Raw genomic sequence first — 24,652 nt, forward strand, 5'->3', positions numbered from 1 at the left:
AAAAAAGCTGGCTTTTTTACCCAAGGTTGTGTAAAGGTCTTGTATCTTTTGAACTCTCAGAATTCGAAAGCTTTCTTTTTATTTTTTTTTCAACTCTGTGGATTTACTGTCAGGATTTTCTTTGGTGTCTCAGTTGTTTGAAGAACTCTTCAATGATGCAAGTGTAGCTTTTGTGAAAATTCACATTAAGAGGAAGATAGCTATAAATATAGAAGCGTGGGCAACAGAGAGTTTGGACCAGTACAGGTGTCAGGAGGAAAAATATCTTTTCCAGGTGCTAGTCCTGAATGCTGTAAAACTGAATATTAGCAGCTGTTAAGTAATGTATCAAGCACAGATACTATTAAATAAAAGACGTTTGTTCATGGTATTGTTCAAAAATTAATGCACATGTGGACTGTCTGTTTTTCTTGCTCTTTATTTTTAGCAGTTTCCATGGTGCAGGAATTTGAAGCAGGAGCTGCAAGCAAGCCAACTATTGTAGAGAAGCCTCCATTGTCTTCTGTGTCAGTGAAGCGTCAAGTTGGCTGTTCAGAGGATTATTTGCTTTCTAAACTGCCCCTGGATGGTCAGGAGGTACCATTTGTGGTCCCTCCATTCAAACTGGCTTATGTACAGCCGAAGAACCTTCCTAGTATCTCACATGCTGGAGGGATTAAAGGTACAATACAAACAGCATTGCTGAAATAGTTGTTTAGCTTCTGCTACTCCTTGAAAGTTATTCCTACTGTATTCCTACTGAAAACATATGTTTGCAGAACTTTTCTAGAAGCCTGGTCTTGTTTCAAAGAATCATAGAATACCATGAGTTGGAAAGGACCCACAGAGATCATCAAAGTCCAAGTGCTGGCCCTGCACAGGACACCCCAAAAGTCACAGCATGTACATGAGTGCATTGTCCAAATGCTTCTTGAACTCTGGCAGGCTTGGGGCTGTGACCACTCCCCTGGGGAGCCTGAGGAGCTTGTTTCTTTTCTCTCTGGACACCCAGAGAGGTTTTGGGAAGTGTGTCATCCCACTGTGAATCTCTGTGATGTTGCATGAATAAGACTGAAAGGGATGACTGCACACCAGTGTTCATGCTCAAAAGTAATGGAAGACACTTACGGGAAACAGAATCTTTAGTGAAGAATTTATTGGAGGCAAGAAAAGACCTAACACATGCCAGTATCCAGACCACTCAAGTAAAAAGAGAAGGGTGGTCTGGCTTTCATGGTTAATATACTGATATGTTTTAACATACTAACACATCTTCCTTTTCAAATTTTGCCAATAGATGGCATGCACTACTACTTGGCAGAATTTTTTGTCCCTAGTATTTCCTATTTCCTGCTTTTTTTGCTACTTTTTGGGAGGTTGGGGACACAGATCTCCATGGTATGAGGTTGCACATGATGTTATGATTCTTTGCTTCACGGCAATCTTGTGTTTCAACCTCTGCACGTTAGTCCCATACTCAAACTGCCAAAATTATGTATATGCAGTTTAGACACAGTGCCGTTTTAAAAGAATAGGATCCTGGCCCAGTAACGTGAGTTACAGGGCATACACTATCATTAGGCTTTTAGTCCTGCCAGAGGATACCTTAAATTAGGTAAGGGAAAATTTTGGCACAGGGACATGCCTAAACAGTCGTTTTTTCTAGCATTTCTTTATCTCAAGGATATGATAAGCTGGGAATATGCTTTTAGTTCCATGTGAATGTATTTCTTTTCTGGAGGTGGAAACCTTAAAAACTGAAAAAAGTCAACCACATGTTGCATAATAACTAATGCAGCACTATGTAACATTTTTTGTGTTTATGTTGTTTTATTCCCACCCTCCTCTCTCTCCCTGTGTCCTTGCTATTGCTTCTTGTCTCCTCCTGTGGGCCTGTTACCAAACTTCCTCCTCATCCACTACTGCTGGTAACACTGGCACTGGAGCCAAGCTAATCAGCCCAGCAGAGCTATTTGGTATAGATTGGCCATTCTGTGCCTGATCTTTATCGTGGGCTTTATTTGTGATGTCGCACCAGACACGAACAGGCAACGGAATAGCTGGAGGTAGAATATGTGAGGTCCCTCTCATCTCTGAGCCTGATCTCCCCATTGCTGTTGCCTGCTATTTTGGTAGCTATTTTTTTTAAGTCCACAAATGGACATGCTATGGAAATGCAGGACATGCTCCTGATAATCCCCTTTCTTACTGGGTCTGGGTGCAGGCTTTACCTTGCTTTGTCTCCTACAGAGAAGTCCAGCGAGGACTCTGAGGCATGAGTATTCTCCAGGGAGAAGGAAGATGTGTCTAACAGCATTTAGATGAACGTTTTCTTTGTTCATGCTGTTCTACACAATCTTATCAGTCAGTGTCTACATTGGGAGTTCTGGTTCCTGATCATTTCTGAAGGACCTGATGTACAGAGTGGCCCTTAGGCTATAAGCTGGCAGATCTTCTGGCAAGATGACCTGACTCTTCATAATTGTCTCTCTTGAGCAAATATTTTAAATTCTTGAGCAAATATTTGAAAAGTAGCTCTTATGTCAAGTAGACAACTTTCATTTCTATTTCCAAATATAAATACTTAATTTTTAAAGTACAGCTTTCTAAGCCTCATTAAAATTGTGTTTAAAAATGCAGCATTTACTTTTCAGGGAGATTTACTAAATACAGTGAAGTGTGCTGTCATTCCTTCCTCACATTAGCCAAACCACCAGCATACTCGAGAAATGTATTTAGAGTATTTTTTTCTTAGACCGTTGTTAAATATCTGTAGAAATCCAAGTTCTGCTCTCAGTTCCACTCCATTTTCTGTGCATGTCTGGCCATTCTCCTTTAGTGAAACAGGACATTCTCAGTGTTAGCTCTTGGCATCCCTTCTGAAAGCAATTAAGTTCTGGCAGCCTTTCTCTTCAGTACTCACTGCACTGTGTGTCATGCTCTCACAGAAGTAAGCTAGCAGGAAGAAGTGTGCTCCTGGTCTGGAACACTGGCTTTTCCATCATCTGCTATGTAGCAATTCTTTATGGCCTCACTTGTAGCATTCATCCTAATTTACGTCATTCTCCAGCCCATTATGCTTGAATTCGTGCTTTATCGTTGCTCGTGTTCCATCTCAGTGTTTCAGTTATTCTTTTTCACTTTACTGGCAGGTGAGGATTTTACAGCAGTGATAGTTTGTCTCTTATGGTGAAACACACTTGCAGAACAGAAGGCACTTTATGGTGGGGTAAATTTAAGAGATAGGTTGAAGTCCAGGGAGGTGAAGTGAACAAAGTAAATGCTAAAGTTTGGCAGAATCCAGGTCACCCCATTCTCTAATGTACCATTACATATGGCTTCTTTTCACTCTAGACAGTAAAGAACACTACAGCAGTGTTCTTCACTGTTTTGCTGACCAAGATGTACGTATTTTTTCTGAAATGATTATGGGCTGAGTAAAGGGCTGGGATTCAAGCATTCTCAGATATGACTACTTGTGCTTCAGCTAACAATTCAAGTAATTTTGGACCAGTGATTTTACCATGGACAGGCTTCCCAAAGAGACTAGATAAACAAGGAGACTGCAGTCACAAGCTGCATTATCTTTCCATACAAGATCTTCCTGAAGGTGTTGGGATCCATTAGCTGAGTGGGAATATCCAGGGAATAGGTAGCCAAATAAATTGGAGGTTTTCTGTACACATGGCTCCACTTTTCCTATTAATTTCTGTCTTGCTGTCTGTCTGTGGAGCCTTCTGTATTTTAACTACTTGGCATTTACTGCAAAACTCCAAGACAGGGTATGCATAGTTTTTATGGCCAATTAGATTCCAGTGTTTGCTCGCATACTGTGAAAACCTGACATAATGTGAATGTGTGTTTTCTTTTTCTTTTTTTTTTTTTCCTTTACCCGAAGTAGATAATATTGAAATATTTTGTCCTTTGCCCTGAAGGCACCCTGCCTGCCTTATGAAGCCAGGCAGCATGTGTTATGTCTGGAACTCTTGCATTTGATGTTTACTTGTGCTCCACAGAATCTGCCAGGGCCTCATTTGGTGACCGGAAAGCAGAGCTACACGGCGTGTACCAGTGGCCCCGCTATGACGTGTACAACCCCTTCTATTTGGAGCACCGGGTTTCACCAGATCTGATTAGGCGCTCCCAAGCAAAATCAGATAACAGGAAATTATATGGATCAGGTGAGGAGAACCACGCCCTTACTTTTCTCTCTGTCTCCCTTTTTCAGGGTTTATAGGTAAGAGGGCAAAAAAGCCATTAGTCTACAGAATCTTGTTTGATTACAGCAGTCCCAAGTCAGTCTGTATGCTACGGACACTTCTTGGATGGTGAATCAATCCGTAGAGCCAGCTCTGCTTGATTTTCAGCTGTACTGTTACTTTTTGTCATTTGGGGGCATCAGAAGACTCCGTGCACCACACAAAGGTAGAGAAATTGGCAAAGTGAGCTACTGTAGCTGCTTCTGATCCCAAAGAGGATTCAGTACTGGAGATTTCAGCTGCCAGTGATAGGAGTGAGGGAACCAGAAAAAAGGAAGGCAGGCAGTATGTTGAGTGGAGAAATGCCTGAGGAGTACGTACCTGGGAACAGAAACAAGCACCAAAAAACGTTCAGGAGCAGATGATAAGAACAGGTGCAAAATGGGACATGATGCTCTATGCCAGCTCTTTTGTAGTTTGCTTTTGAAGCTACAGAAATGTCCCCACTTCTCATTGTGTGTAAGAATGGGGGAGGGCTGCGCAATAGTAAAAGTTCAGATGGAAAGTGTTTGGCTACTAGGGAAAAATTATCTTCTCTGCTGTTCATTGGTATATGTATCCTGTAATGAATGCTGTTTAGACTGAAGTAGATGACTAGGTGTTGCTTGTGATTTGTAAGGCAAATGCATTCAGAAAATTCAAACACTTGAAGAAATGTACACACCTCTCCGTTAAATCGGAAGCTGGCAACAGCATGCATTTTTAAAAATGTTTTATTTAGAATGGTATATCATGCTTATTTTACAGCTAGGGGAAAATGTCTCAGTCTGTGTCCTGTTTCAAAATAATTGTGAATCACCATAGAGACTACATGAAAAGACTACTCCATATATTTTTTAAGAGAACAAAACACATGTACAGTTTTAGCAGCCTTTAACACATATGGTTTTACTAGGCTCTGGAAGCACCTGTGGTGGGAGCCAAATGGGTTTTATAAAACTGTCTTGAACATCTTCCCTTCAGTTCATCATCTCTTTTTCCATTTTTCTTCAAGCAGAGTAAACACTTTACTAGTTTTGTCTTACTAAGTTTAAACACAAGAAAGGTTACTCTAGTGTGTCTAGAGTACAGTTTTAAAATGCCTTCTTCCTCCAGAGTTTTTTGACAGCTGTTTCAGAAGTTAGATGATTCTCTTCATGTGCATCTATAGAATATTTAAGCAAAACTCTAAGCCTAGTTTGTTGCAGCAAGTGATACTTTTCATATGTGTGGGTTTAAAACTACAGGACGTGTTTATTTGGAATGTATGAAGTGAAATTTTAGAATTCTAATATGAAGTCCCTCTTCTTCATCTTAAAAAAAACCCACATAAACAAATTGAAAAATAAATTTATTGATGTTTTCCCCAAATTCTAGTTATTAGTAAACAACATATGGTTAAAATTTTTCTGCTTTTTTAATATTTTCTTCCTTGGGAAAAGAAAGAATTATTCTGTATTCTATCATCTTACAATAAGCATAATTAGTTCTTTCTTTTGATAGCAATAAAAAGGAAATAGATTTTCAGTAACGAGAGATGTAATTCTGTTAAGATAACGATCGGTGGATTGCAGTGGATGTCTTCTGCAATACCATAACACAGCATTGCAACAAAAAGCAGTTCATTGCATTAGATAGCCCTAGAAGCTAAACTATGCTCATTCGCTTCAGTATGGGCCATTTTTGAGTTGGGCAGCTTTAAAAACCTCTTGAACATCACTGGAGTCAGCAGAGGTTCCTGAAACAGTGGCATTAGTTCAGCTTTCACCTACTGTTGCTGTATAATTATGCAGAGAAAATGTCCTTTAGCTCTGTATTGAGTTGGGGTCAAAATAAAACTGATAGCATCTACTTAACCACCAACTGCTGAGGAAACCACTCTTCTATAAAATAAAGGTCTTGGTTTTGTGCTATAGCAGGTACGTGTCATATTAGAGTTAAGACTTGCTTTGTCTGAGATCTAGTAAGGATATGGAGTGTGGTGCTTTGACACAGTGATCAGTGAAGCCAGGGAGATGAGGCCAAGTTTAGCAGGCAGCATGTTTTTGCCACTGGAATCTTTACTATGGAAAAATTTTTAAAAGGAGACCAGGCTAAACCCCAGTTCTAGCTGGCTAGATTTCAAGACAAAGGTCTTCTGTTTTGTTAAAGCATATACTAAACAAAACATTTCTCTTGAGGGAATAACTTTGAGGCAGGCTCCCCATCCTACTAGTGTGACCAAGTAAGTTTGAACTATTTCAAAGATGGAATTGAGATATTTTAATGGCTTGCTCTCTCCATTTTGCCATTTCAGGGGAGTGTTTTGGAAAGGGGAAGTAGGGAAAGGTACTGATGTCCTTCCTTGGATGTTATTTAGCTAGGTTTCAATTCTACCATAGATCTACTTAAATTTTTTTCTAGCAATGATGCTGATGTGATTTATATTGTTCTCTTTGTCTTTTTAGTTAGTGATTTAAGATCTAGTACTTTGCCTGGATCAGTTGATGTAAGTCGTTCAATGTTTGATCTCAGAAGCCCGCCTCATCGATCCATGAAGGTGCGTTCCCCTTATATATATATAACTTAGGGTATGCTGAAAACTCAGATTACTCAGTGTATCTGTTCCTGTTGTGTTGTGTTTTCAAAGTAAATACTGAAGGGCATTGTACTGTGCACTGGAAGGACTAGAGGGGAAAGTTCAACATCCTGACTAACTTCAAGAGGCCTTTTCCTGAGGCTGCTCTGATGTGCTGTTCTGGCCCAGAAGGGCTGTTGGGAAACCCAAGCAGGCTGTTAGGCAGGACAAGACAGAAAACAGGTCATGGCTCATCTTGTGATTTCTCCCATCAGTTGAAAAGTGGAACACTAGAAGTTTCCATTGACACAGAACACTGCCTTTATTTTTTTATTTTTTTTTAGTAATCATCTTTTAGAAAGCAATGAACTTGTGTGTGTGTGTATATATATATCTATATATATCTATCCATGAGCAAAAAAAAACATCTGTGCTGGTCAAATGGATTCTGTATTAGCTCATTGCATCAAAACAGTAATTGATCGTGGATTAAGAGACTAGTAAGGAATGAGGTAATTATTTGAAACTGAGTGTTTTGTTTTCATCACATCTTGTCTGGTGGTGTAATCTCTCTGGGTTTTGCATCTGTTGCTCTGAATTAAGTGAATTTTTTGTCCCCCCCAGAGATATGATTCAGTCTCCAGTGTACCCAGCAGTACTTCTTCCAGGAAGGATTCACAAGGCAGTAACAGGAGTCTGGGTAATGTTTTGTTTGTTTACCTTGTAATGAAATATTTCCCTTTGCACATGAAATATTAAGCTGTTTTTACTGTTGTTTAGTTTTGGTTTTCTTGTTTGTTTTTTTTTGAGATGAATCTAACTAGCGGATCAGTTTGGAGATTACTTTGCAATTTGAGATTGAGTTTTGGGCTTGCACCTTCCTGTTGTCAGGAAACTGAGCAAATGAGACTTTGAGGAGTTCTCATGCTTTTGAAAAATTCATCCCTGGATTTACTACCCTCATGAATTAAGAAATTACAGACATTCTGTTAGGGTAGAATGCAGCACTAGGTCACAGGTCTAGTCCTTTTTCATCTCTCAGTACAGTATTTTTCTGTGGGAAGTGCCTGAAATCCAATACATATATTACACTGGTAATTAGACAAGAATATTGCATGCAAACCCAGCATCCTTATTTATTAAAGAATGCTGAAGAATTGGAGATACTGCAAAACAAACCTTCAAAAATTAATCAAGTACCCACAAAAGTCACTCTGCTAGAAGTCAGAATTTCTCCCAGTCTCCTCAAAAAGAAGACTGGGGGCAATGACCTAGTTCTAATCAGGACAGAGAAATGCTGGACATATTAAATGGCTCTTCTGACTTGGAGAAAGCATAATAGTAAAATGTTTACTAGACTGGAATTGAAATCTGAGAAAGGTAAACAGGAGGCCAATTTATAAACTTAACGGTGAAAGAGATTAAGGGAAGTGATAGAATATAAATGTGTTCTGGGTGTCTCAGGCACATGATTTTTTTCTTTCTAAAAGTTGTTTGAGTACAACTAGTTATTAAATTCAGTAGAGATAACTCAGGCACATGGTGTGATTCTTTGTGTGGTCCTCTGCAGAGCCACAGGAGCTGGACTTCAGTGATCCTTAGGGGTCCCTTCCAGTTCAGGATATTCTATGATTCTGTTCTATGAAATGTGAAGGCTTTTAGCTATGCAAAAGGTCAAGCTACAGGACATGGTGGATATTTTGTCATTAAAATGTAGGTGTTAAAGTATTTCAAACTTATTTTGGGAGGAGTTTGCAAAGATAACCAGTCCACCTACTAACGAGTTCCTGTATTCCTGGAATGAACATTTAAGATACTGCATTACTTCTAAAAACACTAATTGGCTTTCTTCCATAGATACTATTACATTATCAGGTGATGAACGAGACTTTGGAAGACTGAATGTGAAGTTGTGTTATGTTTCTTCTGTAGAACAGATTTGGATCACAGTTTTACATGTAAGCAAATATAAATAAGTTGTTTATTTATTCAAAGTGCTATTTTCCTATACTCGATGTTAATTCTCATTAAATTTGGCTCTCTTGTTACTTTAATGAATACTTTTAGGAGAAAAATAAAATTACTGCTAAGTATTAATATAAACAAAGTTCGGTCAGATCTAATGCTGGGCTTCAAAGCATCCTGCCTCTCCTTGATTTTTTTTCCTGTTGCAATCCCTGTTCTGCTACAGTCAATAGCAAGAAATAGTATATAACTCCTTATGTTACTATACATATGTTAACGTGTTCTGGTTGTGGAGTGAGGAACTATTCAGCATAGCTTAGAAAGCTGAGATGGTCATAGGCTGGTCCTGCTGTGAACATTTTCCTGGGGAAATCTGAAGGCAGTAAATGGAAGCAACTTCAGAGGCAGCATTTAAGTGATTTCTGTGATTCTATGACTTTAAATCTAACAGTTCCTTCAGGGCAGAACCTTGATAGCCCTTTGAGGACACGTAGCTTCTTATGGCCTTTTTGTAAGCAAATGTGATACTGTTATGCTGGTTGTTTTATTTATTTCCAGGAACTATGAGTAATTTTCAGGCAATGGAACTTTGAGTAGTCAGATACCTCAGGTAAAAAACAATCTTACATTGTCTAAACTGACTGTGTTTTCAATGTTGCAGTGCAAAGACCTGTGCTGGCCTTCTAGCTGTGGGGAGAATCCTTGTATCTGCGTCAAGGGAATTCTCACACTGCCCAAACCAGTGCATTTCAAATCTTCTGCCAAGGAGGGCTCCAGCGTAAGTAGAGTCAGGGAGAACACTGTGAAATCTTTTTCCCAACGAAAAAAAAAACCATGAAATGTAAATGGATTTTTATAATGGACCAAACATCCACTCCTATGCCATGTTTGCTGTGGTAGTTGCCTAGATATGGGTTATTTCCCCCAACTTCTCATAATCCTATTAAAAGCCTCATTCCACTTCTTCCCCCTATATCCTCTCCTGCATTGCACTGTTGCCCTCCTTCTCTCTCAAGGCTGCAGGACAGATACTCATAGAGGACTGAACCATGAGCTGCTGGTCTTGGCAACTCCATGGTGAGGGACCAGAGGAAGACTGGACATACATGTAGGTGCACACTCATCCAAGGGAAGGTAGCTGATGTACTGCCTCTCATATGGCAGGAGACAATATTAATGCTTTGTCTTTACAGAAACTGTAAGAATTGGTTGCATAGGACAAGATTCCTGATAGTGGCAGTAAACAAATATTAAGGGGGTGGAAGGAAAAGCAACATAAATGCCCCATAATGTGAGCGAAAGATGAAAGAAAATAAAATCAGCTGGAGACACTGTAGCAAAAGGCCACAGAATCTGTTATAACAATGTGTGTGTGCTGTTGTAAAGCTCCAGAAGAGATGGCCACAACTCGTTATAGTAGTGAAGAATAATCCCGAGCTTTGTCCCTGCCAGGGTGCAGCAGTGAGAGGATGAGTCTGTGCAGGCTTACCACTATAAAAGCACACTTTTCCATGGCAGCCTAAAATAGTAATTGTGAGCAATGGCTCACAACTTGCTTTGTCACAACCTAGACACCTTGGTTTCTAGGTTCTGGGCTCAGTGGGACTCAAAACGGTGATGTTACTCCTCTGTTTTTCTTTCTAGGATATTGAATTTATGGAAACTTTTGTATTTGCTATTAAACTGCAAAGCCTGCAGGCTGTCAGATTGGTATTTAAAATCCAGACACAGACTCCCAGGAAAAAAACAATTGGAGAATGTTCCTTGGCACTGCAGGAGCTGAGCTCGCAGGAATCAAGTCATTGGCTGGATATATCTCCTCCTTCCAAAGCACCTGTAAGTGCCAATACTGTGAAAGTGTGTTGTTATCTCACATAGAAAGAGTTGCTGGAAATGAAAGTAAAGTAATGCAGTAGTAAAAACGAGGGGGGTTATTTGTTTTTCTTCTCCCCACATCCTCGGGAAAGGCATTTTGATGGGGAAAAAATGCAGACTTTTGAACTCTGCACATAGCTGTTCTGGTCATAAACTGCAGCTGTTTCTAGGAAAATAGCTACAGCAGACTCTTCCACACCATGGCTCACAGCTTGAGGGAGGGGCATTCTGGGGAAATGTTCAGCAAAGGACACTGGGTAATTGTCTTTTCTGACCAAAAAAGCATCAGAAGCTGCTTAGCACTCACAGCAAGAGCTCAGAGCAAATGGAACGTGCTTTTGTTGTGGAAGAAAAGTGCTAAGATCTTCAGTGGCTTGAAAATGCAGAGACAGACATATATTTAATGTTCAGATTGCATGCTGTGAAGTAATAATTCATACAGTTAATTTCCATTAGTGTAATAAGAAGCAGGTGGTTTTCACAGTGGCATTTCCTTTCCCCCTACCCTTACTTTGTTTGTTTCTTTTATAGATTGTGTCTAGACATTTGTATTTTCAACAAATTAAACTTGAATTAGCAATTCAAAAGCAAATTTTATTATAAGCATGTCTGAGTAAAATGAATGATACTCTTGATTTCTAACGTAAGCTACACTTGACATTTTTTAGTTCTAACAAGAATAACAATATTGCTTCAAAAGCAGTAAGATAAGTGACAGAGGAAGCTTTTTTAGAAAGCGTTTCATCTCAATGTAAATTTCTGAATCATATCATAGTATCTCTCTCTGTGTTGGCTTTCCTCACTATTATATCCAAGAGCCCTCCAGACACTGCTGGGATTCATCCCTGTGCTACCCTGTGAGGCAGCAAACACTACCCTCCCTGCAAAAATAGAAAGCCAAAGCTCAGAGTCGAGTAAGTAGCTTCCTCTCAGGGTCACACAACAATTCTGTGGCTGAGCTGCAAAGAGAATTTGGGTCTCTGATGAACTGGAGCCTGACTTCTCTTTACCTGACCTGTTGTTCTCTCACTTGGTGCATTTTGCTTCACTGAAGTGCATTAGAACTTGAAGGGAACCAAGCCTAGCAGAGTCCATTTCAACAGAGGTTGTCAGGAAAGGTGGGTCTCTGTTGGCCTTTTTCTGCTGCTTTTACAGTGTTCTGAGTATGTTAGTCTGACAGGAGAGCAATGAGGATGACACAGTGAACTTTGCCACTAGCAAAAATTCTAAAATAAAAAAAAAATAGACTGGAGATCTCGGATCATTCAGAATGTGTGCCGGGCAGGGGTGTACCTGTGTACGCATGTAAAACACATGCTTCCATAACATAGGAAACTTCACAGTATGCAGTCACCCTAAGCATTCATGACATTAAGTGACAGGGCTTTGTATCTATGGAAAACGTTGCTTATATCTCCATATTGCAAAATTCAGAAGTGTGGGAGGAGAACTCCGACGGTTTCTGTGTAAGTGGAGCACACCTGGTCTCTCACTTCCACACCCAGGTTTAATAGAGCTGCAGCAGCATGTCTGGTCTTCCCTGCATGTATCTGCTCTTACCAGTACAGACTCTATCCCAGGTGAACACTGAGGACTCGTTTACTTGCCCCTATCTCTGTCTGCAGCCCACGAGGGCCATCTGTGCACCGCACATACGCAGTCCATCAGCAGAGCACATGCATTGCAGCTATGACAAGTGCAAGATGAACTTACTGTGCATCTGCAGGCTGTGTATACAACACATGCTCATGTTTCTGTCCAGGAAATCCCAGACAGAAATGCGGGAGCCCAATATATGACAGAATTCCTGTGTTTCCTGAGTTTATAAGCCACTTAATCCACATGTTATGGCAACATTCTTCTGCTTGTAGGTGCGCCGTGCAGAACTTCAAATAGGAACTTGTTTTCAAGCAATAAACAGGAGGATACAGTTACAGATTCTTGAAGCACAAAACCTTCCTGTTTCATCTACACCACTCTCTTCAAGTAAGTTACATCAGCTGTTTCATGCCTCCTGTCTAAAAGCATTTGTAACAGGTTAATTGCTGATCAAATGGGTTGGCAATTCATAACATTCTTTACAAACCTCAGACTAACATATTGTGCAGTAGACTTCCATTGCCAAGGCTTATTTCCCCAGATGTCTTACTTGATTACTTTTTGTTTGGTTTGAAGCTATGTGTTTATGTATTTTGGAAGATTTTTATCCCAGTATTAATCCTGACATACAAAAGCATTAGCTTGCACTTGCTGTTTGGATACTGTGTTAATCAGTTCAATATTACTGAACATACTCTGTTTGTGTGACTAGTCAGGAAAGCTATTGTACAGTTCTTTTGGCCAGACTTTTGAGAAACTGTTGCAATTTGAACCATACATGTGGATCTGGTTGGTTCCTATTTGGGTGTGTTTGTGAGTAACCCTTTGTGCACTATGCCTTTTTCCTTCCCTTTTATGCCAGATTTCTTTGTGAAAGTTGGAATGTTTAGTACAGAAGGGATGATCTATAAGAAGAAGACTCGTCTCCTGAAGTCCACTAATGGCCAAGTGAAGTGGGGAGAAATGATGGTTTTTCCAGTTAGCCAAGCAGAACAAGGAATTAGCTTTCTCATCAAGCTCTACAGCAGAAGCTCAGTGAGAAGAAAACACTTCCTAGGACAGGTTGGTTTCTCCTAAATAGCCTGATCCTTTACTTAAAATCCAGTTCCACAGGTTTCTTGGTATGAGTTTTCAAATACCTTAAATGAGGTGGCATATAGCAAAATAGTAAATTCTAATAAACTCTTCTGGATGTAACCCAAGCAAGAATAGTACTGGATTCTTAAACATGCACTAACATCAAAATAGGAGTTGACATTTGATTTTTCTTTTAAAAAGAATTCCTAAAGTCAGTTTTGTGTGGAGTATTACTATCTGAAAGATTCCTTCCAAGACACACACCATCTCCTCCTTGCCTCTAGGCTTTGTAAAGAAAACAAACACAGCACTCACAGGATCTGCACAGCCTACAATGTCCTGTACAGCAAGGGGGGTGTTGGTTACCCCACCAGTACACTTACAAACAAGTGTGTGTAAAAGGAAGTATCAACAGCTACAATATGAGACCGCCTTCCTAGGTAAAACCAAAAAAGCTGAAATCAGTACTATATTCTAAGTATATATGATAAAGAAATAATATAGGTGTCCAAACGCAAAGTATTTTTTAGGCTTGTTTTTTGTTGCCTTTTTTTTTAACAAACAGAACTTCAGTAGTATCTCTTTGAAAGCATTTGTGTGATCATATTTACTTAACTACCATAAAGCTTGGTAGTCTGGTCTCTTTATTCTCTCTGTCCTCTTCTCCTTGTTGTTATTTACCATCATCCTATCCCTTCTCCCTCTCCTTTTTTTCTTGGTATAGTGAACCATAGCTGTTGTTAAAAATCTCTGTGCTTTCTCTGACCCAGTTAGATGCAGTAGCAGAATTCTAATATATGCAAAAGTGAATAATGTAGAATTGATTTTGAGACCCCCCCAACTGTAATGTCCTATGTCAGATGGAGGACTGTGCTGTCCCTAGGTACAAAAAATGGTACTGTCCCATTCTGGTGCTCTTTCCTGTGCCTGCTGAAGACATGCAGGAGATGCTGAAGTGCTAGATGCTGTAGAAATTATGTGCCAGCAAGAGTTATGTGAAGTTCCTCCATTTTTTGGAGCATTATGTCACACATGTCCCATCTTTCTGAAGTTCCTGTTGGTGGAATTAGATTTGAAACAGGAAAAGAAAAAAATGGTTCTTTTTAGTTGTGCTACTTTGGGGAGAAAATAACTGGGTATGATTTTGCAGTCCCTAGAAATACGTGAGGTCATCTCAATCTGATGAGTTACATTTAATTCATTGATCTTAGGGGGAGGAAATGAGCTACTTGTGCTCCTCAGAGATTATTTGGAAAAGGTTGTTTCAGCTCATGAAGGCAGACATTGCCACATAACACACGAAGACATAAAATATGGCTCAGGGGAAAATGTACTTTGAGGAATTGGCTGGGTAGCTGGAAAAAAATGACTATAGCTGGATCTATTAACTTTGTCCTTCAGAGAATGATGTTTAATTGGATGCTGTTCTAAGCAGACAATACATAGATTAGGCTGCTTTTACAAGCATGTCTTTAATCATGGGCAAGATGTATATTGAATCTCTGTGGATGAAACATCAGCTGTCTGTGGTATTCTGGAAGACATTATTCTCACTTCTCAAGGACTCATGCCCCAGCAGTGTAGGCTAAATGTACTTCATGGTCAAGGTTTCTGAGAAGTCTTAAAAGGACTCATTCTTGGAAGACATAAGGAAATAGAGTCCTGTAAATAATGATACCTACTTACATAAGCAGAATTCTTTTGGCAGTGGAGGCTGGTGATAATGTTAAGGGGGAAAATTTGTACTTCATTTCCCTATTTCATGGCCACTACCCGTTAACTGAATACTGAGAAGAAACGGACTCTTACTACGTGACTGTGTGTGGTATGGGCATGTTAGTAAACTCTGTGGAATGCAGGTTTGGCCCTGTCTGTGGGAGTGTGCAATTTTAAATGCTCATGGATATGCTGGACAGCTCGTGTAGGGGATGCCAGATGGCTCGTGGCCAACTGCGTTCGAATGCACGGAGCCGCCACTGGCCCTGATGAGCCCTTGACCCCAGCACGTGCATTTGAATAGAGCAAGGAATGCCTGACTTAAAACATCTTATTAAGTACAGAAACATTATTATGTGGTGGGTTCTCTAAACTACTTTAGAGGCTAAATTTAAACACAGACTCTCTGTGTTCCCAGCTGAAAGCCAAAATATGTTAGGATTAGCAGAACTGTATTTGTTGCTGTTATGCTTTGGTCACAGTCTATACATTATATCTTGTTCTACACTTGCGTGTTATTTATTTGGAACTAGCAAAGGCTGGGCCTCTGTGTTATATCAGGTAAACTCAATTTTATTTTTGTTTTTGTTTCTTAATGCAGATCTGGTTAAGTCCTGATAGCAATAACAGTGAAGCAGTAGAGCAGTGGAAAGATACCATTGCCAACCCTGAAAAAGTTGTTGTTAAATGGTACAGCATCGGTCCATCTTGAAGACTGGAGATGAAATTCAGACCTGATTTTTCTACAACAATTCCTATTCTGTCTAAAATAGTATAAATAAAAAGAAAAATATTGTCTACACAAGTTCAGAAGTTCTTCACTGCATCCTGCCTCTGTGGAAACTGAGGAAATTCACCAAGAGAAATATCGGCTAAATATTATTAAGAAGAAGACTTTAGGAACTGGGAAAAGTGTTCATTTGATTTAAAAAAATCCACCTTGAAAAAAAGATTTTTTCCCCTTTCAGGCTTCATAAAAACACAGAAATTCAGTCTTGGAGAGAAGCAGCTTGAATCAACTCTATTTTGCTAGTTACTGACATTGTCTTTATCTGCAGTCTTGTTTTTGGCAGACTCCAAAGTCCATGGGTATCAGTTGGGTCAGTGGCTTGATCCTGGGTACCTGTGAGCCTCTGGGGTTGTTGACACCATTTGGTCAGAGTAACACGTGCTTGAGCAAGTGGGAAAGCTGTGGCAGTAGATGAAGGCATAAAGGGAACTACATATGCATTTTTGATGAAGGGTTGTTCAGTACCTGACATGCCTGTAGCCTGAGTTTGCCCCCATCCTTCTCTCGAAACAGAGAGATGGAAAGACAAGAGTTTCTTTGACTTAGTGATCTTTGCAAGAGGGCCCCTCCAGACTTGCTCTGTTTGGGTAAATTCTCTTTGGAATAATGCAGAGGCAATGACCCTGCTTAGGAACAGAGCCAGTATTTTTAGATAAATTACTTTCTTATATAGAGTACTTATACGTAAACCACTTCCTATCTAATCAACAAGGCTCTAGCGTTTGCTTACATTGCCAAAACCCAGACTAACATGTACAAAGGAGCAAAGATTTACTTACATAAGTGCTTTTTGATATTAATTAAAATGTAGCACTGTAAGGGACTTTGTTTAAAGGATAGGCTACTACTGCAGAAGTATTTGTTACATGTCTACAATGCTGAAAAGTTATGTGTGGGAATATATTTTTATTACTTGTTTCTAGTAAGAAGAAATTACCATACTTTTATTGCAAATTATATTTTTCCTACAAAATCCCAAAATTATTTTTTCTGTTAGTTCCCATATTTTCAGAGGGTTGTTCACAGTTATTTTTAAGAGGGGAAAACACCATGTATATAATTGATAATATATAAATCTAAAAGCACAGACCTCTTTGCACTACTTTAACTATCAGATTGGAAAAATACCTATATATTCCATTAAATCCACTGCTTACACATTTACTGTTGGCTGTCTGGACTGTACAAATATGTATAGCTTTAAGGATGCTGAATAATTCCACCTTTCTTCATAACTTGGATCCGGTTCCAACATCTGACAGGAACTTGCACAGCAATGAGAGCGCTCACTGCTGGAAGGCAAAGGAACATGGGGAGCAGAGAAAAGACTGTAACAGGAAAGCATGTCCTCTTGAGCATCTTTATTTCAATATTTTTGTCTTTGAGTTAAGTGTTCAAGAAAAAATGGAATCTCTTCGATTTCCCACCCCCAAATCAGTTGAAAATTGAAACTTTTGAAACTTCAATCATCCAGATTTTGGTTGTTGAAATTTAATATTTTGAAAACAAAAGGATTTTCCCAGGCTCTTATATGCTCTGCTTTTTGACCAGTCTTTATAAAAGAACTGAAAAAGGTTTTGCATGTTACTTGGAGAACAAACGTCGGTTCTAGCTCTTACTGACACTCTTTGCAAAGCTCCCGGTAGGCCCAGAGGATCTTGACTGACAGTGTTAACTTCCAGCCAAGTTACACTTCTTGGGAGGACCCTGTCCTGTTGGGTAAAATGAAAAAAGGAACTGGACCGAACTGATACTTTTGGATTATCTTTACTTGAATACGTGGATCTTTTTTATTCATTGTGGCTGAACATTTTATTCATTGTGGCAGTAAACAAAAGTGCAAACTAACCATTTCCTTATGCAGAATGCTGTTCTGTTTAAAAGAGAGAACAAGAAATATCCCAGGGTTTTATAGACTTCCATTAACACAGCAGTGGTTCTACAGAGATTGCCAACTCAGTAGATATGTGTAAATGGACTTTTGGGGCTGCTTTAGGACACCTAGCCTTCTAAAGGCCTAACTAGTCTCTTTATTCCTACATTAATATTTAATCTATGTGTTTATAATAAAAGATACGAACAGAAAATATTCCCTTTTTTTCCCAGTTGTTTATTCTAATGTTTACCAGCATCTTAAACTGAAGTCCTACTTTTTTCTCTGAGGAAATCTCAGCTAATGAACTCTCTTTCATGTAGTGTTGCCTGCAGGAGAGTTAACTGCTGACACATAAGCAAGATGCACCCAGGTACTGGAGCACTCTGAAGAACATACTCTGGGGCACTGCTTCATCCTCTGCTCATCCCCAGGCTGTGGGGTTTTCTGCATTCGTGTGCCTTCATGTAAGAATTTAAGGAGTTCTTAATAGTTGACTGTTGTCAACAGTTGTGCTTTTTTTCCTGTCACATAAAGCATTTTTCCATGGTGATTCATTTGGGTCTAGAGCTTATCAGTATGGTTGTTACCTTAGACAACAGTCCTGAAGAAAAAACATAAGACCAGGGGATACACGCGTGTTCCCAGCACCAGTCCCAGGGTACAACTGCCTGTAAAATGGGCTGTTCCAGCAGGTGTTATTTCAATTTGACTGTCTGAAACACCAGCTAGAAATCACCTGGGATGTCTTGCCTTTTAAGTGCAGAATGTTTTGCTTTACTGCTTAGTGACTGCCTCACTATAAATGCATGTGAGACTTAAGCTTCTTCAAATTCAGCTCCTGGCTTATTTGAGACTAATGCAGTTTTCCAGAAAAGGAAAATGATGCATCATTTGAAGACCAATCCACGATATAAATTACCAAGGAACTTCATGTACTCCAGGATACATGCAAGAAGAAGGAAAAAGAGGTGTCTCAGAACACTCTTCTAATGGTCACAGCTGTATGTTGTCCCTCTAATGCATGTTCAGCCACTGTTTTGATTGTTACATCCAAGTTTACTTCCATTGAAAATACTGTTAAGTAAGCTGTTTTGTCAGTTCACTTAATTTGTAGATATAAGGCACACATGGTTTATAGTTGAATTTGTTGTTGGTTCTAGTTAGTGACTCAGCTTCCTAACTTACAACAATTCTGATGAAAGCAGCACAGGTCAGAAGCTGCACCAGTTTTATTTCGGTCATCTCCCAAATGAATATGGATGAACTGGAAGAACAGTTATGATCTTATATTAGATGTTATTCATACAGAGGTCTGTGCTTGCATAGTTAGAAACCAACCATAGACTAAACTTAATCAGATTTTCCAAAATGTGTGTATATAATTTCACTGGTTAATCAAACAATCCTGTTTTATTTATTTATGACTAATAGCATTCTGTATGTAAACAAGGTCAACAAAGTTTTTCAAGTTTTTTACATCTCAACAGCATGGCATGGCATTCCTTTTAAGGAAAAAAATTGTAAGATTCTACCTCAGAAGATGAGTGGGTGTAACAGCTTGTAAACCATACCATCATAAAATATTACTTGGAAAATAATTGTATTTGAGCATCCGATCTTTTGTGATCACAACATAAATAGTGCCATATTGCTAAATCCATTAGGCATCCCTAGTTTTTCCTTTTGTTGGCAGGACATTTTTATAAAACAAAAGGTATTTTTGTAAGCATTCAATTAAGCACATATGGTGTTTGACTTGAAAACTGTCTGCCTGATGGAGGTTCCTTTTAGAGTTATGAGTTGATTTTCAGCCAAAACACAAGGTTGTCTAGAAATCTGGGGCAGGGTTGTCCCAGTTCTTACTTTCATCCTGCCAACATACGTATGACATGGGAGGGAGGCTGCATAGTTGTGGAAAGCTTGGCATAAATCATACTGGATGTGATATACCCTCCTTGTTTTTCCAGCTTCTGCTGTGAAATTACATCACCATGTAAATACAGCCCTGTACATGATCTCATGCTTGGTGCATGGAAAAAGCCATCACTAAAATCAGCACCATGTTTCACAAACACTGCTCCAGCACATGTACATTCTTTTCTCTAGCTTGCACTGAGGAACAGGCTATTGTCTCTCAGTCTATGGCAAAACTCCCACTGCATTCAGCAGAAGCAACCAGTCTTCAAAGCTGGTTTAGTTATTTCAGCATTGAGATAGTATGATTTATCTAAAAGGTTACAAGCAGCTTAAATTTTTTATAGTTTTTAAATAGTTAAAAATCTCTTCACAGTGATTTTTCTGTAGAAACTGAATTTCATTGAGAGTGGATCTCCATCTCTTAACATAATGCAATTCTTCCCATAGATTTCAGTCTTTGAAATAAATCCACTGTGTTGATTATTTTCCCCTTATGTCTGAGTGTGCAGTTTTTTCCCTTCCTTTGATTTGACTGTAGACTGCTCTTCTGCCTCAGCATAAACAAGTGTGTAAATGGTGTCTGCTTTTTGCAATTAACTTTCTGCTTTTCTAGTAATGTTCCCCCCTTCTTTACCTAGTACTGGGACCAACATTATACATGTTTGACTTGCTGTTTAAAGAACTAGCTACAGGCAGAAGGCTTTCATCCTAGCACTTGGCTCATGTCTCATGCTCTGCATTTCTGAGCTACCTTTGCTCACAGCTTCAATGGTGTGGTTCTTTTGGAGCTCCCCAAATTCCTGTGTTGTCTACCACCATTGAATACAACAATGGGATAACTCAGTTGTAACTTCTTAAAGATACCCAGGTATCTTTACTTGCCTTTCTCCTCCTCCAAAAATTAGCTTAGGAAATCATTTTGGATGTTGAGAAGGAGCAAGCTGTTTGTGCTTCTGAGCTTAAGGGACAGGAGGGTTGTTTGACTGCCACCACAGTGCTCTGAGATGAAGAGAAAGGCTCAAGGAAGAGTCATGAAAAGCTGCACCTCCAGGTGGAGGGAGGCCTGCCTGTACCTCCTGCATATATGATCTGGGAAATGCTTACTAATCTGGGGATTGGGATCCGTTGTCAGATGCCCAAAGGAAAGGGTCATCATATTGTACTTTTTATCCTTGTCTTGCAAAAGAGCTATGTAGCAGCTAAATAGGGAAATTTTCCATAAGAGGAATGGGATGGTTCCCAGATTTCTATAAAGCAGAGAACTGACTAAAAGATCTCAGGACTTTGAAAAAAAGCAGTCATAGAAAGGTACTTGTTAGTGTTAAGTATAGCCAAGCTTTGTCACTTGTCATAGGAGAGGAGTGAATTCTTCTTTTATGATACATAGCAGAAGAAAATGGCACGTGCACCCAAAACAGGGCTGGTCTCCTCTGCATTGGTATCATTAGTCCTTCCAACACTGAGGTGGAACTAAACACACTTAGCTGCCCATTTTCCGGCAGTAAGGGCAGATTGGGTGGGGAATTGTTAAAGGGAGGTTGTGAAGGAGCATAATAATAAAAGCATGAATAAAAGCAGCACTTTTGTTTGGAAAAACATTGGTTTTGAAAGCAATGTAACATGCCTGTAACTATTGACAAAGCTTTTATTTGACATGAGTAAAGACAGATGATTACGCACTTAGGTATTTGCTTAGGTTCTTTCAGTATTTCCCAGCATAAGACTGGATTCATCCTCTTTGTATTTATATAATGCTTCATTCTGCTGCGTTCACTGACCCTTGAGCTCTAGACCTAATTATGCCTGATTTCTTATGGCTTTGTCCATCATGGCTGATTGACTTCAGTGTGCAAATCCGGATAGACTTTCTTCGATGTTTTTGCTGCACATCAGGTAGTTACAAAGTTTCTCTCTTAGATGAATTCTCTCATTTCTAATCAGAGGTGAGCTCATGACAGCTATTCCTTCACCTGGGAAACTGGGAGCTGGCTCTCCCTTTCCTACCTGAATGTTCTTGGGTTTTCTTAAAACCTTTAGAAACAGAATTATCTGTGACATCTTCTGCCATCAGTCAAATTTGGCCACAATGACTAATGAGCTCAAAAATTATTGTGGACCTTGGAAGAGAAATGAGCGAAAACAAACTCTGCTGCTTCAGGACCCTGAGGCTCAGTCGTGTTTTCCTCTGTTCTACCACAGAACAGAGAAGCTTTTCAGATCACTGCTGATCATGGTTCCAGCAATACTAGTTCTTGAGGCAGCTCAAGCTCAAGCTTTAAAGAAATATTTGTTAAAGCATGGACATTTTGAAGCATGATATTTTGTGCTATGGAGCTGGCCACTTGCTGGGGTTTCACAGTAATGCAGTTTTAAAGATCTGGGTGAAGAGAGTTTTGATGTACCTTGAAACTACCATTGACTAAAACCAGAAGCAGAGGTTTAATTAAGGTTAGTATTTAGAAATGCTTTAAAAGCCTAATTTTTAGATAATAAAATAACCAGTAGCAGCGGACTTCAAGTCCCCTTCTAATATCCAGCATGTACATCTAATTAGGACTCCATTAATGCTCACAGGGAATAATATTGCATTTTTTAAAACATTAGCCTTACTATATTTAAGTCAGCACTGACCTTGAAAGGCTGGGTGTTCCACTGCCAGAGTGCTGGCTCTGGAACCTACACAAACTGTCCTGGACCTCAGGAGCAGGATCTGAGACTTCTGCTTTCAGATCTACTTTGTAACTTGTGCAGAACATAAAAAAATAACCAATGGAATCAGCTTAGTTTCAGGTAGTCTTAGTTGCCTTTGGAGCACATAGGTTATTGAGAGTTGTGAGTCTATGGATCTTGATTTACTGTACAAATATTCCCTAAGAACCGGATGATTGGATGATGAATCAATGCAAAGCTTTGGAATTTGGGGTTTTTTTAAAGAGCAGGACAGATAAGCCCAAAGAGTTCTGAATGACACTGACAAATCTGCAATCAAATCTATATGACTGGCTCAAGCTGATAAGCTTGAGTGGGAAAAAAAAGTGGGTCAGAATGCCCATGAAAGAAAAATAGGGAAAAGCAGGTAAAAATAGAGAGAAAGGGCTGCAAAAATCAGGATTAATATACTCACCTAATTTCAAAGGCAAGGAAGTAAAGTCTTGGTGATGTTAGAGGCACTTTACCAAGCTCTTGTGCTAAGGTGAAGTAGGAGTAGAAGAGGATCTCTGAGACTTTAGTCTTTGCTGTGATTTGATAGACTTTGCTGTCTCCTCACATTACACTTTTAGTAGACGAAAGGCAACCCTGATGATTACCATTTGTTAGAGTAGACAAATAGCACTGTATGTATAAATTAAAGCCTTAAATGTGATGGATTAAAAAATGCACTACAATGGGATTTCTAGTAGTAACTTCATGTAATGCCAAAATTCACAGACAAGGAAACATAACATCAGAAGCAAGGGTGGCAAAGCAGGTACAGGAGAGGTAGGTCGTGAAGGACACAGAACTGATATTCACTTATAGTTCCAACAAGTGCAAATACAACTCCAGCTGATTATCCCTGGAAGTAAAGTGTTTGAGGCTGTTAAACAGTCTTTGCAAAACAATGCAATGTATTAAAATGAAGGTATTTTAATCAGGAAACACCAAAACTGAGAGAGTAAATCATGGATCTCTAGGGATATGAAAGGCCATGAAGAGTAACTCTGCATCAGTCCAGACTACAGGTGAGGGTTCTTCTTTCCCATTTTCATGTGACCTCCTGAAAGTATTTCCAGCACTGAACACTTGTTTCTGAGATGCTAAACAATTAGCCCAGCAACCTTCTCCCTGGGATTTAAGGAGTTCCACAGTGCTGAGTCTTACAGGTAACTACAAGCACCTAGACAAGTAGAGCTATGCAGCAAATCTTAGTTCCAAGGATAAAAATTTGAGAATTGGGGACATTAAAAAAATATTTCAGTAACAAGAATCTGAAATGTTCTGATCTGCAACACATGAAGATTGCAGTCATTTCAAAGCATGCCCAGAGAAGTGGGAGATTGGAAAGGGGGGAGCTTGGCATTTGGGTAACATGGCCTTCTGAGAGCACACCTGACAATGTGGTGCTTGAGGCTTTTATCACTTCTTAGCAGAGATCTACTTTATAATTAATGAGATTAACTTAGACCATCTATAAAACCATCTTAAAGAAATACACGGTCTGCACTACATGAAAAAGGGAAAATTACTAATTCAACATTTTTAGAAAGTCAGGGTAAAGTATGTTATAATCTTTGAATTTGGAGGAGTCCATTGAGGCCCCAGGAAGAGACCAGATCGTACCTGGAAACTGAGATAAGTAATTCTGACACTACAAACCCTAAAATTATTTTGTGATAATACCATTGAACTTTGCAAAGCAGTGGCAGTCATCCAGCTCACAAAAGTTCCTATAGGTTTACATAGGTGACCCAAAATACAAGAACGAAAGAAGTTTAAAGAACAAAGACAGGTAACAATAATGAAGAGATCATAGGAAAAAAACTGTGCTGATTCTCTGTGTTGTGGCAAATGGCACAACCTAAGACAATGTTCAGCATTTTGATGAACATGCAAAACCTGCAGTAGACTAGACAGCCATACAGCAGTTTCCTCATGCCAGTACCCTGTGCACAGATGAAGACAGGCACTGCTACCACAAAGGAATTCTTCATGGTGAAAGGATCAGGGGCCATGCTGTGACAGGTAAAGCACACAGTTCCCATGAAACCACATGGGTTACTGACTGCTATCAGACAGAGTCACAGAGTGAAAGCTGAGAAACTAACGGGACTGTGTTTATGTTGGAAACTGGCATTCAACTGCCTGGACATCAGTTAGAGCCAGAGTTGGCAAAGAAAAAAAACTCGGATATTTTGGAGTTCTGGGACCTGTCACTTACTTGGCATCATACATGCATTTACACACACACACACATAGACTGGGAGACAAACGGTCTTGGCAGCAGCATCATAAGAGGTGGCTCTGCTGTTGAGTGATCTTTTTATTGTGAATAGAAATAAACCAGCCAAAAAAGAAAGTGACAC

At 39.5% G+C, this 24,652-nt stretch overlaps 1 protein-coding gene across 5 annotated transcripts in view; it reads left to right on the forward strand.

Moving 5' to 3' along the window:
• The window catches only part of TC2N (tandem C2 domains, nuclear), a 37,567-nt gene extending 14,536 nt beyond the window's left edge, over positions 1 to 23,031 (forward strand). For 4 of the 5 annotated variants that reach the window (XM_027638151.1, XM_027638152.1, XM_027638153.1 and 1 more), the window contains exons 3-12: positions 428 to 661; positions 3,996 to 4,160; positions 6,665 to 6,756; positions 7,399 to 7,474; positions 8,632 to 8,732; positions 9,401 to 9,517; positions 10,384 to 10,575; positions 12,486 to 12,600; positions 13,076 to 13,275; positions 15,608 to 23,031. In XM_027638151.1, the coding sequence (XP_027493952.1) occupies positions 428 to 661; positions 3,996 to 4,160; positions 6,665 to 6,756; positions 7,399 to 7,474; positions 8,632 to 8,732; positions 9,401 to 9,517; positions 10,384 to 10,575; positions 12,486 to 12,600; positions 13,076 to 13,275; positions 15,608 to 15,718 (1,403 nt within the window). In that variant the 3' untranslated portion in view covers positions 15,719 to 23,031. The remainder of the gene's footprint in view (positions 1 to 427; positions 662 to 3,995; positions 4,161 to 6,664; positions 6,757 to 7,398; positions 7,475 to 8,631; positions 8,733 to 9,400; positions 9,518 to 10,383; positions 10,576 to 12,485; positions 12,601 to 13,075; positions 13,276 to 15,607) is intronic. The other variant, XM_027638155.1, reaches the window with a different exon arrangement.
• The last annotated feature ends 1,621 nt before the right edge of the window (positions 23,032 to 24,652 follow it).

Source organism: Corapipo altera, unplaced genomic scaffold, assembly GCF_003945725.1.
Source record: "Corapipo altera isolate COAL_440 unplaced genomic scaffold, ASM394572v1 23, whole genome shotgun sequence".
Classification (NCBI taxonomy): domain Eukaryota; kingdom Metazoa; phylum Chordata; class Aves; order Passeriformes; family Pipridae; genus Corapipo; species Corapipo altera.